Source organism: Mustela nigripes, chromosome 17 (assembly GCF_022355385.1).
Source record: "Mustela nigripes isolate SB6536 chromosome 17, MUSNIG.SB6536, whole genome shotgun sequence".
NCBI lineage: Eukaryota > Metazoa > Chordata > Mammalia > Carnivora > Mustelidae > Mustela > Mustela nigripes.
Genome location: NC_081573.1, coordinates 52992160 through 53006447, shown reverse-complemented (window position 1 = coordinate 53006447; position 14288 = coordinate 52992160). Strand labels below are relative to the sequence as shown.

General features: G+C 46.4%; 1 protein-coding gene across 1 annotated transcript in view; it reads left to right on the top strand.

Annotated features, from left to right (window-relative positions):
- LOC132006030 (polycystin-1-like protein 2) overlaps positions 1-14288 on the top strand; it is a 162106-nt gene that overhangs the window by 127184 nt on the left and 20634 nt on the right. The window contains exons 26-33 of the mRNA XM_059383644.1: positions 210-311; positions 2486-2664; positions 4355-4501; positions 6784-6983; positions 7637-7854; positions 8595-8811; positions 12536-12764; positions 13467-13671. Of these exons, the coding sequence (XP_059239627.1) occupies positions 210-311; positions 2486-2664; positions 4355-4501; positions 6784-6983; positions 7637-7854; positions 8595-8811; positions 12536-12764; positions 13467-13671 (1497 nt within the window). The remainder of the gene's footprint in view (positions 1-209; positions 312-2485; positions 2665-4354; positions 4502-6783; positions 6984-7636; positions 7855-8594; positions 8812-12535; positions 12765-13466; positions 13672-14288) is intronic.

Genomic DNA, 14288 nt, shown 5'->3' with positions numbered 1-14288 from the left:
TTGACTATTTTGAGCTTTATTTAATATTAGATGCATTTTGTACTTTTTCAAAAAGCTTTTTATTTTACTTGTTCTCACCTAATGGAATGAATAAATAATGTACATAATTTTGCTCTATCCCTTTGTCACGAAGACCAGTCCCCTCTTAACTGTCGTGCAGTGGATGAACCCCCTGAACAGGGCCCTCCTAATGCCATCCTTCTGTCCAGGTGAAGGTCACAGTGCTGGAGGACAATGATCCCTTTGCCCAGTACCACTACCTGGTGACAGTCTACACTGGACACCGGAGAGGGGCAGCTACTTCCTCCAAGGTACGTGACCATGCAAGTTGATCAGTATGTCCCACCTACAAAGCACTTGCTGGTCCACTGTTGAGTTGCCTTAGCACAGTGGATTTAGTGTTGTAAATTGTTTTTTTCATTTCTTTTTGTTTTTGTTTTGTTAAAGGAAAGAATCTTTTGCCAAACAAAACATCCCCTCCAAGTCCCAATATTTAAAAAGATAAAGGAGAACAGGTTAAGGAATAGTTGGGGTCTAGCACCGTGCCACCGGTCATCTCCCTTATCCCTACCAAAGAATAACTCAGTTAGTTGGTAACCTACATGCAAATCTGCTCACATATGAAGAACAGTCAGTAAACTGCTATCAATGAATAAAGAGGAAACAGAATTTTTAAGAGAGAAGGGAGAAAGGAAAGAAAGAAAATATGCGTACCGTTTGAAAGCAATGAGTCTTGAGTTACATTTTTCTAGGCAAACTGATTAGCAGGCATCTAGCTAAGAGGTCAGGCTGAGCCATCTATCCTTCAGCAGGATGACTAGAAGTAGTGAAGAAACTATTTCACTCGCTTATAAATTCTCTGAGGTTCTTGAGCATTTAGCTGTGGAACATATAGCAGGTTATCTCTGTAACGTCTCACCATTGTTAGTTAAGTCTGGCCTGTGCCACATCACTCATCAGAATATACTGTCCTCTGCAACAGTTTTCAAGTTTCCTTTACTAAAACTGAGGGCCTCGTGGAACACAGCTGGAGAACCACTGGCACTGTGTATACTAACCTGGAGAAAGCTCTATTTTTTTTTTTTTTAATAACAGTAAGATTCATTAGAGTGGAGCATTTGTCTTTTTACTTTTTAAATCCTATTTTTATTTATGCATTTGTTTTACTTTCATTTTAAAAATTGTTTTATTTTGATTTATTGCTGTGTTTAGGGCCCTCAACCAGCTGTCTAACATAGAGTAAATGCTCAGTAACTACTTGTGGAATAACAATAGGAATTAATTTCATCCATCTAATGAAACATTCTTCTCATTTCCTTTAAACATTCAATAGTCCATCTTAATAGGAAAGGAGTGAAAACTTGCAACCCATAAGCCAATTCTTTTTCTGGAGAGTTGCAGTCACTTTTTAATCTAATATTGTCTTAGTATGGGTATCTGCCAGAGGCTAGGGATGCTGCAAAACATCCTATGGCGCACAAGAAAGCCCCCAGAGCAAGGGATTATTGGGTCCAGAATGTCTATTATGGAGAAACCCTGTGGTGGAAACAGAGTGAAAACAAGGATTTGAGTGTGAGTAGTTGATTTGGCAGGGGGTGGTGTTGGATCCTAGACACCCCAGTAGAGGACTGAGAAGATGACAAGGAAGGGACAGAACTAGTGAAGGATGCCAACCCATTACCTATCTGGGCAGCTGAAGCTAATCCCACAATGGGACTATGGAAAATAGTAAACAGCATGGGCCTCAAAGTCATCTCCATTAATGGCTAAGGGAACTGGCTTATTTACCCACCAATCCCATGAGTTGTTGATGAAGGACAGCTCACAGCACCATTAATTCTCTGGCACTTCCAGTCTCCACTCTGAGCCCAAGAACCTCCAGGAAAGCAATGCAGCTGCTGGCAGCTGGACATGGGTGCAGGGATCACTGCAGCAGTGAGGCTGAGGGATGTGGGCCAAGCACAGGTGACAGAACTGCAACTCTTTGGCTCAGGAAATCAGGCATGTTCATCAGCATCACCTGGATAACTGCAGAAAAGCAGATTCCTGGGCCCTGTTCCCAGCACTTTTAGTTGGTAGGTCTGGAGTGGGGCCTAGAAATATGTATTTATGAAATAATGGGCTCTCATGCATTCATGTCTCAGTGCCAGGCACCCAGGCATGTTGGGAGACCCTGGGAATAGAATTGTTGGGGCAGGGGGAACCAGTTCTTACACTAGAGCCCTTATAAACAAACATGAAAGTTTAAAAAGGTTGCCGAGAAGTGTTTTATAATTCATGCTGAAGACAAAAATGCAGGCAGTGTTATCCTAAATCTTCATATACCTGAAAAATAGCTCAGGCAGGTCCAAGATGGGAAGGGAGGAGAGAATGAAGGGGCCTTGCAAGGTTGGTTTTCACTGGGGTTTGGATCCTTCCAATGAAACACGGCCACCGGGGCTTGGTTATCATGTGGAATTGGCCATTCCTCGTCTCTGAATTTCAGGTGACTGTCACCCTATATGGCCTGGATGGAGAGAGTGAACCCCACCACCTGTCAGACCCTGACATCCCAGTTTTTGAGCGAGGAGGAGTGGATGTCTTCTTACTCTCCACCATGTTCCCCCTGGGGGAACTGAGGAGCCTGCGGCTGTGGCACGACAACTCAGGGGACCAGCCATCCTGGTAAGGGCACACCATGAGAACCCACTATGTGCCACACCAAGGCTGGGCATTGTGCATTTGCTGCCAGGCTAATCCTCACAACCCTTCTCAAACACACAGAATGGATCCCCATTTCACAGAAAGAGACACAAGGGGTTAGAGAGACCCAACCACCCATGAGCCTCACCGCCTGGATCAGTAGCTAGGACAAGGACTAGAGGTTGCAAGCCTGGGGTCCAGTACTAGCTCCACTCTTGGCACATTTGCAGCACTGACCTTCATTTAGGCCCCAGTTCCCCATCTGTAAAATGGGGATAGATGCCCATTTTGAAGGTAAACTTGCCCAAGAAGAGGAGACTAAATGAGACATTGGGCTGGTTATTTAGGAGAAGAGGTGAGAACAACTGCCACTCTGAGCATTAAGCTAAGCCTTCCCGTTTCTGTGCCCTTTTCTCATTGGCTCCTCAAGGGCAAGTATTCTCATTCTTGTTTTACAGGTGGGAAAATTTAAACTTAGGCAAGATAAGTGACTTCCCCAAGGTCACAGAGCCAGCAAACCCGGAGATGAGAATCCACCTGAGGATTATTTGGCTTGTGAGGCCAAAACTAGTGACCTAAATGAGTCGTTTCCAGCCTGACCACCCATCAGTGGCTTGCAACTTTAGAAAAACAGAGCACTTCTATTGATATCTTCAACTTACCTAAGGGATTAAACATTACTACCTTAAGTGCTATATGTTGGTTCCTGGGAAGCAGATCCTGAGATAGAGTTCAGGGTGCAGGGTACCTAGGACCAGCTCCTGGGAAGGGAGAGAAGGAAGCAGGATGAGCAGAGGGAGAAGAGCTTTGATGCAGCACAACAGCTTGGCTGACCTCCATGGGGAGCTCTGGAGCATCCCGAGTTGGGTTGGGATGCCCAGGTCTTGATCATACCCAGGCACTGCACCCATCAGTCGTTGGATGTTGGCCTCCCCAGGAGGGTGTGAGATTCAACAGAGGTGTCTTCCTGGAAATGAGAAAATGCATATCTGGAGCTTTCAAGCATAGTCTCTATTACACAGTAAATACTCAGTAAAGAGGGGCCCTTGATACCGCTGTTCTTTTTTTTTTTTTTTTTTAATCGCTATTCTTATCAGCCATAAGGCAACTGGGGAAATGGTGGCTCCTGCATCTGACATCCCAGCAAAGGCGAGATCATTCCATTTCTTCCCCAGGTCTCAAAGACCTAAATCAGGTTAGATGACACCCATGAAGTCCTGAGTCTAAACTAGATGGCTCACGCCCTGGGTGTGCGCCTGCAGGAAGACCAGCATTTGTGTACCTGTGTTCGTGCCTCCCTGAATGCCCACAATGTAGACAGCTTGGCTTTTCTCCCAGGCCTCTGGACTCTCTCTGGTCCTGGACTTGCAGGCCTGCAGCCAGACTAATAGTTTCAGAAAGCACCCTCTTGCAGCATACATCTGTGAAAACGTGGCAGCCTCCAAGAGCTGGCTCTCCACACTAGCTGAGCTTCCACGTGAGGCCACTTTGCCCCCTGATTGGGGCATTTTGGTCAAGGCACCAAGAACAAGGAAGAAAAATATAAAATCTGTCTTTTCAGGAGTTCTTGTTCTTAAACTCAGGTTTGCAATGGTGTTAACCCTCACTGTATCCAAAGAAGCCTCACCCCCGCCCTCAACACTGTCCTCAGAAGTGTGGGTCCCTTCCCCAGGTATGTGAGCCGGGTGCTGGTGCATGACTTGGCTAGGGACCAGAAGTGGCATTTCCTCTGCAACTCGTGGCTGTCCATTGATGTTGGAGACTGTGTTCTTGACAAAGTATTTCCAGTGGCCACAGAGCAGGACAGGAAACAATTCAGGTACTTTTTTTTTGGTAAGCAAATGCTATTTATCTTGTTTTTTCGTCTCTAGGGAAGATGCATCACAATCCAGCTGAAGCAGAATAAAGTCACGTTTCAGCTCTCGTGCCTCGGTAGCTTCAAGTGTGTGACATTAATGACCAGTTTCTCTTGTTGGGGCTCTGGAGGGATACAGACCCTCTGACACAGAATTATCTTGGAGGTGGTGAAATGGTTGAACACTTATTCATATTTCCTTACACAGGACATAGAATAATAGAATAATATGTTTCATATGAGTGAACAGAGTGGTTTGAATGGTGATTTCATGTCTGCCCATCTGAGGCTCCTTCTTCAATCAATTTTACTCTACATAGGTGTTTCAGCATGTGTGTCCCTTGGCTTTCCTTCCTTCCTCTTACCTCTGGTCAAACACATCAAAGCAGATACAAATGTACACACACATGCTCATGTGCACACACATAATACCACAGAATGCTGCTTATTTTATATCTTTTAAAATGGTATTACTCTAAATATGTCATCTTATTTCTTTGATGACAGACCATGAACATCCTTCCAGGACAGTATGCTTGGGTCAAATGTGTCCTTACTGACTACAAAATATCCACAGACTGGATGTCCCACAACTAATTCAACCATTCTTCTCTCAATGGACATTTAGTCTGTTCCCAACCAATATTAAAAAAATTTCAAGAGACTCCACAAGAATCTGGCAAGTGTGAAGGTGGTGGGCCAGGGTTCCTGCTTGGTACCAATTTGCTGGAGCAGAGTACCAACATTTTTCTTTGAAGGGCCATGTGCTCTCTATTTTACTACAGTCCTTACCTACCCCTAGTACCTCACTCCCACCCCCCTTCATTTAATTTGACTTATTTACATCTATCCAGGCCCCTTTAGCATTTGAGTTTGTGACCTCTACTTTAAATGGCTTCTGAGTTACGTTCAAAACAAAGTCTGTTTCCAGTGCATTTACTGAAAGGTGTCTTTCCCTCCCAGCTGTCACTGGGAACAGCTCAGCCTGCAAAGGGAAAAAGTCCAAGTCAGAGACACTTGGACCCAAGGGCAGACAGAACACTGATGTGGGCACATGGCTCCCAGTTTCACATGCATGCTTCTGACTTGCTACATGCCCTTGCAAAAGTCAGTTCACCTCTCCAGGTCTCAGCTTCCACATCTGAAAAATGAGCTGTTCAATGTGCCTCCCCCAAGGAGACCTGTGCCGGTCCTGTGAGGTGATGTGGGGAGTATACTCAGCACAGTGAGCGGCTCAGGGTAAGTGCTTTATTACATGAGCAGATATGATCCTCCCAATGCATCAGACTTGTGATACTTGAAAACCAGACAAAGAGCTATCTAAAGGCAGGGCCTTGTCATTCCCTCATGAATCTCGGTGCCCAGCAGGACACCTGGCACACAACACCAGGCTTACCAAATATTTGTGGAACTATCAGCAGAATATTGAGTAGAACAATCACGTGGAAATCACTGTTGTTGACAGCCGACCTCTCTCCTTATGCACCTTTACTGAGTCCAGGCCACTCCCACAGCACAGACTATGGGACAGTCAAAGTACCATGCAAGTCTGAGGGGTGCTGGCATCAGCCACCAGAATGGGCACCAATCGGGAGTATCAGTTCCACACAATCTCAAGGTGAATGGGGGCCCCTTGTAAGTCCTGTGGTTAGACTAAATTCGGGACCAAAATCCTAGACTAACAGAGATGCCTAAGGAGAATATGGTACCATTTTCAGAAACCCTGTCTTGCAATTTTGATTCTCTTAAACTGAGTCTGAAGCTAAAGCCTGGGATTTTTAACCAATATCATCTAATGCACTAGTTATAATAACCCTAATAATACTATAGTTATAGGATTATATTAAAATTACAACAAAAGTGATAATGGCTAACACTGACACACACTCACATAGATGTTGGCTACTTTGCCAAATGCCATACAAAAATCATCACTTAATCCTTTCAGAAATCACATGAGGCAGGTTCTATTATAACCCCCATTTGACAGATAGTAACTGACGTGCAGAGAGAGAGTAAAGTAACTTGCCCGAGGACACACAGCAGGTAGGAGGGCCGCCTAGGATTCCAACCTCCTCTGTTCAGAACCCCCATCACTAACTAAGTGATGTTAAGATGCTGTATGTTTTCCACATGAGAGAAAACAGAGGATAAATCTAGAAGCAAACACCTCCCTCTTATCCCAAGATTGTTCCAAAGAGACCAGTCTTCTCCCATCTCTGCCCCCTTTCACTGCCTTTTCACAGGCACCTGTTTTTCATGAAGACGTCCACGGGCTTCCAGGATGGACACATCTGGTATTCCATCTTCAGCTGCGCAGCTCGGAGCAACTTCACCCGTGTCCAGAGGGTGTCCTGCTGCTTCTCCCTGCTCCTCTGCACCATGCTGACCAGCATCATGTTCTGGGGTGTTCCCAAGGACCCAGCTGAACAAAAGATGGACTTGGGTAAGTCCCGATGTCATGACAGAGCTAGTGGTCAGTGGGTGTCACACAATTCCAGAGGTCCCAAGACCACCTTCAGGTTCAAGAAGTCTCTAGAACTACTCACAGAAGTCAGAAACACCATTATGCTCATTACAGAAAAAAGGATACAATTAAAATCAGGAAAAGAATGAGGCACATGGGGCAGGGTCCAGGGGAGACCAGGGCAGAAATTCCAGTTGTGTTCTCCCAGGGAAGCAGTGGCAATGGTCAGTCGTCCCAACAATGATGTGTGACAACACACATGGAGTATTGCCAACAAGGGACTCTCCCTAAGCCCTGGTGTCCAGAGTTTTTACTGGGGCTTGATCACATAGACATGGCTGACCCCCGCATGCCTGACCTTAGCCAGTAGCCCCTCCAGAGACTGAGGTGACACCGTGTGGTGAAGGCCCACACCATAAATCACTGTTAACATAGACTATACCGTGTGGCCCAAGACCTCGGGTAAACAAGGTGTATCTATTAGACAGAACATCCCAAGAGCTTAAAGGTCACCTCCCAGGAGCCACTCAAGGGCCAGGCTCATTTGGGCAAGGTCAGTCTTTACTGCACACCCACCTTCTGGAAGTGGTGGAGAAAACGTTTCCATGAACCCCTTTCTTCCTCTGTCCTAGGTAAAATTGAATTCACTTGGCAGGAAGTGATGATTGGACTGGAGAGCTCTCTCCTCATGTTCCCCATCAATCTCTTAATCGTTCAGATCTTTCGAAACACCTGTCCTCGGGTCACTAAGGAGCAGAACACTGAGAAATGGGATAGGGGCTCCCCTAGCCTGGCCTCCTCACAACAGCCCATGGAGAATGGCCTTCTGACACTTGAAGTGGTGACCAAGGCATGTCTTCAACCTTGACGGTGTGGGGGCACTCTGGTCTGGGCAGAAATGAGAAATGGTTGGGGGAGGACTGGGGCTTGAGATCTGGCAACCCCATGATGGATGACAGCCTCAGCCTCCAAGATTCATCAATGACACACACATGTGTGCACGCACACATGCACGCATGTTCAGTTGGGCACATGTGTGCACACATGTATACACACTGTGCAGGTGCATGTGTATATATGCACCCACTTATAGACAGGTATACATGCATGTGCACATACATATACAAAGGCATACACAAACACACATATATATGCCTTTGCACACCTGTACATGTACACAGATACATATGCAAACACACCTACCATAGACATACATACACACACGTGAACACACACATACACACACCTACATATATACACACACTTTTTGGGTACATAGTGTGTACACAATATTATACCTTTATCATAGATCACAGCTGGAAACCCAGAGAAGGGACTCCCTCTGCATTCATGCACTCAGTAAACATTTCCTAAGCACCTACTACATGACGCACTTTGAGAAATACAACCTGGAATGCGTCAGTTCGAATCCTAGAGAGAAATGGCTCAGGGTGATCCAACATCATGTCTGTGGGCAAAGCTGGGATTCAAACCCAGACTGCCAAGCCCCAGAGTGAACGCTCTTAACCACGATACTGCCTCCCTCACCTTTGCTCATGTTCCCCTTACCCTACCTGGGCTGACTGGCAGGATATGTGGAGACTCGTCAGCTCGCTGTTGAAAGCTCTGAAGGTGCCGTCACCTGCCTCCGGCTGGGACTCAGCAGCACTGATGGACATCAATCACCTTCTGGCCTTGGTGCAGGAAGTCGTCTGTCTGCAGAACATGGCAGGGCCGGAGCTCTGGGAGGAAGCCAGACAGAGAGATGACCCTTTAATGCTCCCTCTTGAGTCTCTACGAGCAAAAGGTAAGTCATTATGTTTCTGAGCTGAGAAAGGGGGCACATCTGGACCAGGTGGATACAGGACTCAGGGCCGGCTCTGTATCACTAGGGAGTGAACATGTCCTACAGGGTCTCGTCTCCTCCCTCATCGACCTCCACTGCAACCACCTGCCATCACTTCCCTCTCTCTGCACACAGGCAACCCGCTCTCTTCACAACACCAAGCTGCCTTCCCACTAAAGACCATCCCACATCTTGTCCTTCCTTCTGGAATGTTCTTAGCATCTCCTAAGCATCTCTTGCATTGCTTTTATGCCACCCTGCCAAATCATGACTCGTGGGAAGAGCTGTTTAAAGTCTGCAGCCAACTTTGCTGGACTGTGAGCTCTGTGAGGTCAAAGCCATCTGACTGTTCTGTCTCCATCGTTTCCCTAGTGCCTGGCCCTGTACAACACACAGAAAGCATGCAGCAAACATGCATGGGGTGATGTCAGCATAGGAGATCATTATGGAAAGCACAAAGCAAAAAGGCAGGCTGGTCTTTCCTATATGGTAAGAACAGCATTGGCCAGCCTGGTAACTCTGGGTACTGGCTCTGCCATTAATGGGCTGTGTGACTTTGGACAGGTTACTTCAGTTCTCTGTGCCTCAGTTTCCTTTTCTGTAAAGCATTGGGGGATGCAACGTCAAACCAGATCCATTTCCAAATGTGAGGGGCAGGACACAAGATGATGGACAGGACAGTAAAAACATTAAAGAACACTGAGTTGTAGAGTGAAAAAGTCCCTCCTCCATTCTGTTCCAGACTTTCCAGGAGCAAATCTCAGTTTGGTACAAGTGTGTCTTTAACACCCTTTTAACACTTGTTCTGTTTGGCAGAGAGATCGCAGGTCTCAAACTTGGAGCTTTTTCAAAGAGCATTCAGCTAGAATTTAGTACCATTATTTCTTTCCTGTCCATCTTCCACCCACATCAATGCCACCAGTGTTCAGACCAGGCTGTCCAACAGAACTGCCCACAGTGCTGGAAATGTTCTGCATCTCTGCACTGCAGTATGAAAGCCACAGGCCCCATGTAGCTCCTGAACACTTGGAATGTGGCTGGTGTGACTGGAAAACCGCAGTGCTCATCTTTTTTTTTTTTTTCTTAAAGATTTTTATGAAATTTATTTGAGAGAGAGAGAGAGTGAGAGAGAGAGCATGAGAGGGGAGAACGTCAGAGAGAGAAGCAGACTCCCCGCAGAGCTGGCAGCCCGATGTGGGACTCAATCCTGGGACTCCAGGATCATGACCTGAACCAAAGGCAGTTGCTCAACCAACTGAGTCACCCAGGTGCCCCTGCTGTTCTCTTCTTAATTTCAATCAATTAATGGGGCCAGTGGCTATCATAATGGCTGGTTTGGGTTAAGAATGCTGCCATTTTTGATACACCAGGCTGATCACTGTCTAAATCTTCTTTAGAACACAGACATGGATGAGTTCTACAGAATGGGGAATTTGAATTCATAAACTGTTGGCCACAATGATGTAGTGAATTACATTTCTGGGACCGAGGTCGGGATCTACAGTTTTAACAAGTCACTCAGGTGACTTTCGAGCACACTTAATGTTGAGAGTCAGTGCCCTCAAAACAAAATCCCACATCCTTATTGGCCAGGGTCATGCTGACCCCGTGGTCAGCCCCATCTTGACCTCCATGATCCAGCCACCCTGGAGGATTTGTCCCAGACAGTTGGACTTGGGCTACCCATGAAGGCTGTCTTGCAGGAGCTCTGCTAATGCCTGGACTGGACTCCTGGCCTTGAGTCTGGGGACTTTGGTGTTCATAGCAGAGGCCTTAAAACAGGGACTCTTGAGTCAGCCAGGCCCTAGGGCTCTCCCTGCTGCAACAGTAGCTGTGCAACTTTGGACAAGTTGCTCAGCCTATGACTCAGCTTCCTGCCCTGTAAAATGGGAGTATTGATCCACTTTGCCTCTTGGCTCATTCTGAGGACTGAATGAGGTCATAAGACACAGGAAAACTTAAACCCAGCCTGGTACAAAGCAGGTTATTCAGTAAGCGGTGTTACAATTGATTGGGAGTGATGGTATCTTCCAGAAACATTGCCAGAGGGCTTGCAGCATGAAAGCTGTTGATGTCAGAACCTGCAGCTGTGGCTTCAGTAAGGAGGGTAAGGGAGGAGGCCTGAGTCAGAGGGAGGCAGAGTTGATGTTGTCCCAGACCTTCACTGTCCTCTAACCCGAGCCCAGTTGCACGCTTCTCCACAGTGCTGGTTACCTTCCCACTCATTCACGTCTCACTAGTGACTGCAGAGGAGCCGTGGGGTGAGTGTGCTCTCTCCTGCCACCTCCCATATCTGGTTTCACATTCCTCTTGCAAACACCGGTCCAATCAGCCTGGACACTGACTGCTCTGGGAGGCAAGCCCAAGCTTCCCCTAGAAGGAATCAGGAATAGTGGATATGTTCAGGGGTTTTTTCTTGCAATGAGTAATTTTGTTTTTTTAAGATTTTATTTATTTATTTGACAGAAAGAGATCACAAGTAGGCAGAGAGGCAGGCAGAGAGAGAGGAGGAAGCAGGGTCCCCGCTGAGCAAAGAGCCTGATGTGGGGCTGGATCCCAAGACCCTGGGATCATGACCTGAGCCGAAGGCAGAGGCTTTAACCCAATGAACCACCCAGATGCCCCACAATGAGTAATTTAAAACAGAAAGACACCTTTGTTTGTTTTAAAACTTTTTAGAAAGCTGAAATTTGAACAAACCACTGTATAAAAACACTCATGAGATATTCGGGGGAAACTTGACCTCTCACTGGGTATTTCATGCTATTCAGGGATTATCGTTACTCATTTTAAATGTTGATAACATCATTATGGTTTTAATTTTAAAAAGAGTCCCTACATTCTCTAGAAGCATATTAAAATTAAAATATCAGTGACATGACCCGGGCCTTGGAATTTGCTTCAAAATCATCCACATGATTGTGGATGCCACAATCATGGGTGGCTGGGTGCCGGGGAAACACAACTGGTCATGAGTAGTGAGTGTGTGTGCAGGTTCGTCTCATTACTCTACTTTTCTAAGTTTAACATTTTTCATAATAAAAAGAAGTTGAAAGCAAAAGATTAAGACTAACACTATCTTTGGCACCAGGCAAATCTTGTGTATATTAAAATAATAATTTATTTGCTGGGCTGCCTGAGTGGCTCAGAAGGTCAAGCGTCTGCCTTCAGCTCAAGTCATGATCCCTGGGATCGGGTCCCATATTGGGCTCCTTGCTCAGCAGGGAGCTGGCTTCTCCTCTGCCTGCCATTCTCCCTGTTTGTGCGTGCACTCTCTCTGACAATAATAAAAATCCTTAAAATAATATTTGCTGATAAGCTAATACCATATCTAGGATTTGCTTTAAGGTATTCCAGAAAAAGAAGAAAGTCAGGGGAGGGGGCAGAGACAAAACAATATTGGCAAAAGGTTGGTGCTTGCAGCAGCAGGTGATAGATACTTATTCTGTTCTCTTCTGTCGATGTGTACAGAAATTTTGAGAATGCCCTTGATAAAAGGTGAAAGAGGAACGTATGAATCCTAACTGGCCATGGAAACCTGGTAACTTTGCCCATCTTACTAGATCTCTCATGCCATGGTGCATAGGAAGTGTTCAATACTGAAAGCTGTTACTAACGTTGTTCAATGGCAGGCAGTCGGCTCTGGCATTCAGCACCAGCTAATGTTCTCTGTCCCGTCCTCCAGAACAAATGCGATGCCTGATGCCAGAGGTGGGCCCAAGTGACCCTCAGAAGGACAATGCCTACAAGCAGTGTCTCTACCTTCAGCTGGAGCACATGGAGCAAGAGCTTCAGCTGGTGGGGCCCTGTGGCTTTCCCCAGAGCCAGAGCCACGCCCAGGCCCTCAGCCAGTTGCAGATGCTGAAGGGCTGTCTGGGGGGACAGCTGGGCACCCCACCCCCAGCATACACCAGGTAATCCTCTCCCCTGGGTGCTGAGTGGGCGCTGCCCCCCAGTGGGGTGCCTGCAGAGAGACTATACCCCTGGCCACCTTGGAAGGATGTTCACCCAGATCACATGTATAATATGAATAATATATTTCCTCAATTCTAAAGATCCTTTTAAAGAGAGATAAGCCAAAGACTATACTTTCAGGGATCATTTCTGACAAACCATAAGAGACTCTTAATGTCGCAAAACAAACTGAGGGGGGCCAGGGGGAGGAGGATAGGGGGAGGGGGGTGGGGTTACGGACACTGGGGAGGGTACGTGCTGTGGTGAGTGCTGTGAAGTGTGTAAACCTGGAGATTCACAGACCTGTACCCCTGGGGCTGATAATACATTATATGTTTATTTAAAAATTTAAAAATTAAAAAAATAGAATAAATATGTGAACATGGCGGGGGGAGTGAGATAGGCCAGCAATTTACAGGAAATTTCCCCTCAGAAAAAAACCCAAACACCAAGTTATTAAAACTGCCCTTTGAGGTGGGTACCAGATACAGAGGTGGGTATGAGAAGCCAGAGAATACAGAATAGCCCTTTGAGTGGGTACGAGGTACAGAATCTGAGAGGTCAAGGAGCTTGGCCACAGTCACACAGCTGGGGAGGGTAAAGTGGGATTTGAACTTGAGCCTGGGAGGTGCTACTCTGATCATACCCATCCTGCATTTCAGCTTCCCGATGGTGAGCAAGCGTCCTCGCGGCCTGCCCTGGTGGTTCGTCGTGGTGGGCTGGCTCCTGGTGGCAGCCACCAGCGGCGCGGCAGCCTTCTTTACCATGCTCTATGGTCTGCACTATGGGAGGGCCAGCTCCCTGAAGTGGCTCATCTCCATGGCCGTCTCCTTCGTAGAGAGTGTGTTTGTCACCCAGCCCCTGAAGGTCAGGCTGCCCTGGACCCCTCCGCCCACACTTTCCCTCCTGCCAGCTTCCCTGTCCTTAGGCTCAGCTGTTCTTTGTCTATTCCTTACAAACATACACAGCACCTTGCTGGAGAGGTGGTGCTGGTAGCAGGGAGGGAATTGTAATGAGCTTAATCACTACGATAATCCAAGTTCTGGGACAGGGGTTCTGGGACAGAGATTCTAGGCCAGGCCGAGTGGCTTATCAAGATGTGGCGGTCAGCATCAGAATCACCCTCAGGAGGGTCCCTGCCTCTGTTCTATATATGACAAGAGGTTAGGAAGGGAAGGTCACAAATATCTTGCCCTAGGTTACATGTATATACCATATTTCCCCAATTAATACCATATTTCCTCAATTCTATATTATATTCTATAATATATAATTATATATAATTATAATATATATATTCCATAATTCCTCAAATAATACCATATTTCCTCAATCCTAAAGATCCTTTTAATTGTGAGATAGGCCAGCAATTTAGAGGAACTTTACCTTCAGAAAAACAAAACAACAACAACAAAAAACACCAAATCATTAAACCTGTGTGTCATTTGGAAGACACACTCCTATTTCTGAAATGTAAAGTTACT